This window comes from Quercus lobata, chromosome 6 (genome assembly GCF_001633185.2).
Source record: "Quercus lobata isolate SW786 chromosome 6, ValleyOak3.0 Primary Assembly, whole genome shotgun sequence".
NCBI classification, from domain to species: Eukaryota; Viridiplantae; Streptophyta; class Magnoliopsida; order Fagales; family Fagaceae; genus Quercus; species Quercus lobata.
Genome location: NC_044909.1, coordinates 38,528,676 through 38,532,520, shown reverse-complemented (window position 1 = coordinate 38,532,520; position 3,845 = coordinate 38,528,676). Strand labels below are relative to the sequence as shown.

At 35.7% G+C, this 3,845-nt stretch overlaps 1 protein-coding gene across 1 annotated transcript; it reads right to left on the bottom strand.

Annotated features, from left to right (window-relative positions):
- Window positions 1-522: 522 nt before the first annotated feature.
- LOC115994040 (transcription factor RAX3-like) lies at window positions 523-2,833 on the bottom strand. The gene is made up of 3 exons (XM_031118051.1): window positions 2,368-2,833; window positions 2,127-2,256; window positions 523-2,003 (listed from the first exon to the last, which is right to left on the bottom strand). The coding sequence occupies exons 1-3, from the start codon at window positions 2,501-2,503 to the stop codon at window positions 1,208-1,210; spliced, it is 1,062 nt and encodes a 353-aa protein (XP_030973911.1). The 5' UTR covers window positions 2,504-2,833; the 3' UTR covers window positions 523-1,207.
- Between the last annotated feature and the right edge of the window lie 1,012 nt (window positions 2,834-3,845).

Sequence of the window (3,845 nt, the reverse complement as noted above, 5' to 3'; positions counted from 1 at the left end):
TACCAGAACCATCTGGAATTCACTTCAGTTGGACTATTCTTTTTTTTTTTTTAAACCTGTACTTTCTATCTAATAATGCCTGACAAGCTTCGTAAAGTTCAGGACATGAATGAAAGAACCACACGTGGAACACATGAGACGTCATTTTGACCAATGTGGTGCTGCTCCATGCTATTTTGGTATTGAAATTTCATCCAACATGAAGAGATTAATATCAACTTACCAGAAATCCTAATTTAATTTTCATCTATGCACCAAACTGAATATATGTCAGATTTTCTTTGCAACCTGATCATACCGTTCTACTGAACAATATGAAATTAGAACCGCAATATATAATTCCATAATAAATAAACCCCAATTTATAAAATACTAATGAATCAACGAGATAAAGAGATCGATTAATTTCGATTATTAAATTTGATTGAGATGGTACTATATATATATTTACGTAATCCATTTCTGTAAACAAAATACTTAATTAAATTGATCACCAGACAAATCTAGCTATAATATAGAAAGTACTCAGAAACTTAAATTTTCCTCATTCTAGTTGGAATTACATGAAAGATAAGATGTGCTTTCACAGATCTGATTGTTATTACAGACACGAAGAAACCAATAAAAGAAAGAAGCCATATTTTGATGCCCTATTTGCTAGAGCCGAGCAAGTCACGGCCAAAATGTCAAAGCACCTTTCCAAACTTTTACTACCTTTTCATGGAGGTTTCAGGAGAACTTTGTGAAAGATACAATTCAACCCATGTGTTGGAGGAGAAAAAAAAAATACTACATAAAGGTACATTTTAGGCTGTAATCAAGAAATGGATGATCAAGGAGACCAGTCAATACGGAACAAACGCGACTGTGCTTAAAGTGGCAGGAACACTGGATCCAATTGCAGTAGAACACTGTTACAGTTCCGAGTTTCATAGTCCTAAGATTCCAATTCAGCAATAAAACCTGACCCAAAATCAATTCAGTCCAACAATCATGGTTGCAAAAGAGAACCCCAGCCTGGAAGAGAAATTATTTAAAACGAATAGCATATATAAGAAGTCAGTGTGAACGTGCAACTAGCTGCAGAACAATTGAAAAAGAACTCTAAATGAGTGAATTCATTAGTTTTTTTTTTTTTTTTTTTTTGTGAAATCCTGAAATCAAATCCTCTACTGGTACAAATATACACCACCCATGTACAGTGCTGCTATTGTATCGGCCTGAAGTAACTCAAATCTCCAAAAGCAGAATCTTGTGGTTGTGGTGTCCCTTCATAGTCAGAAACCAAAGGGGGATAAACATTAACCAAAGAACTTATGTCTCCCCAGCTAGCGCTTTCACAAGAACTAGTAGTAGTAGTCCCTGCAGTGCTAGCATTGACCATTTCCATTCCATAAAATCCATCCAACCCATTTAGTTGTTGTTGTGGATTGTTATAGCCCAACTCTACCTCACATGGGAAATTTTCAAGCCCTTGAACCATGTTTGTCAATTGAGTACAAGTACTGCCAACGGAATTGGTAGTTGTTGACGAAGTAAGCATACTCATTGAGTTTGCATATAGTTGATCTTGAGGCGAGGAAATGATATGATTATCAATGGGATATTGAAAATCAGTGGTGGTGGTGGTGGTGAGGTTTGGTTGTTGATGATTGTCTGAAAATCTTCCTCCTAGTTTGATCAGAAAATTTGTAAGAGCTGCTTGGTCCTCAAGAGGAGGAGGGTATTGGGCTGCACACACTATTGGCACTGCCACAGGGAGCTCTACAGGCCAATATGGGCCCTGGTTCATGGCCCCAGGAACCATAAAATTCTCATAGCTCTCTCTCTTCATTTCTTGCTTAGCTCGCCGAGCCTGTGCCTGAGCGTGAGCGTGAGCCTGAGCCTGAGCCTGTTCCTCTTTGCGTTGCTTTCCTAGGAGCTTCTTCTTCAGCCTTGTGTTCCAGTAGTTCTTTATATCATTATCAGTTCGTCCTGGTAATTGACCAGCGATGATGGACCACCTACAAACAACAACAACAATAACAACATCATTTTCAGTGTGTCTGAGTCCATACGAAATTATTATTGTGCACAAAATTGGTTAGAAGGGTTGTCAAAATTAACAAGATTAATTAATGATGTACCTGCTTCCAATACTAACATAGAGGCTGCAAATAATGTTTTCTTCTTCCTCAGAAAACCCTCCATGCTTAATGTTTGGTCTGAGATAATTCAACCATCTAAGACGACAGCTCTTCCCGCATCTCTTAAGGCCTATATACATAGAGGATATATATGCAAGCTTGAATAAACTTTATTTGGATTCTAATATACAGAAGAGAAGTGAAAACCATAATAAACAAGGTTGATTTGATTTATAATTACCTATCTTCTGCGGCAAGGCTATCCAGTTTCCACCTGTGCCATTCTGCTCAATGTAGGCCTTGAGTGTGGCATCTTCCTCAGGTGACCAAGGGCCTTTCTTCACATTGGCTTTGTCACAGCAAGGAGCTCTCCCCATGTTTGTTTGTGTGTTCTTGTGAGGTTCAAGTAAGCTACAATTCTCTCTATAATTATAACTTGATGATTGTGTTCAAGATAATGTAATATATATAATATAGAGAGAGAGAGAGAGAGAGAGGGACTATAATAGCTGGAGGAGGAAAGACATGGAAGGGTCACAAGATTTCAAAAAGGTAATGAGAAAAGATGAGCCTTATTTCTATAATATAATGAAAAAAATTAATAAGTGGCAGAACGGGAGACCAGGGTTTTTCTCATTTGTCTTTCTTATTCCAGAATCTAAAACATATGTCCGCCATCCACCTTGACTCACTCTCTCTCTCTCTCTCTCTCCCTCATAGATGGGGTCATTATACATCTTAATTTTTTTTTTTTTTTTGAGAGGTTTATACATATTAATTTGTATGATGATCATGATGTGCAATTAATGTGGACCCAAGTTACTTGAAGGTTAAAGAATCAGCCATCAACTTTGTTGAATGTTTCCTCAGTTATGCCTAGATGAGTAATGTAATGGGCTAGCTAGATATATACGCATGATAGAGAATATGCTTATATCACCTGTGACCAATGGAAAAACGGCTCTCATCACATCAGTAAATCATAAAGAAAATTTTTAGACACTCTCGAAGTACAGAAAAATAGTGCTCACTTGTGAACCCCACCATAAATTTAATAAATAAACCCCACTATAAATGTGAAAGAAAAGAATACGATTTTTCGTATTCCTGAAGTACCTAAGAATTATTAGTATAGTAGAGAAAAAAACTTGTCTAAAATTAGTCTAGTTTCCTTCTTCTTTTTGAGTTATGATTGTTACTCATGCATTTCAAGAATCTTATTTCTGAGTTCATTTTGATTTTGTCTTAGATGAAATATATAGTAATTATTTTAACTCTCTTTACCAAGGTTCCGATAAAATAATCATGTATACCAAATTAAACCAAATATAAACTCGTTGATCTTTATTGGTTGTGTCAAGAGAGAGCCACGATGTCTCAATCTTATCAATAAACTATTTTGACTCATGAGTCGCAAGATTTCTTCTTTAGCTAATATTTATAATATAAATAAATAATTTAAAAAAAAAAAACAAAAAACAAAAAAAAACAATGTAAACCTTTAAAAGATCTAGAAGATGAGCTATTGTCCAAGAATTCAATCATGTGGGAATGATAGGAGATTTTTCGTTATGGTAGGTAACCAAATAGCCACTAACACGAAATTACCGTGATATTACTGGGGGGATAAGCCCCTCATGGTTTGAAATTAATCACCCAATGAAGATTAATTAATTATGGCGAAAGTTTCAAATTATGCAACAATGAATAAAATACTAT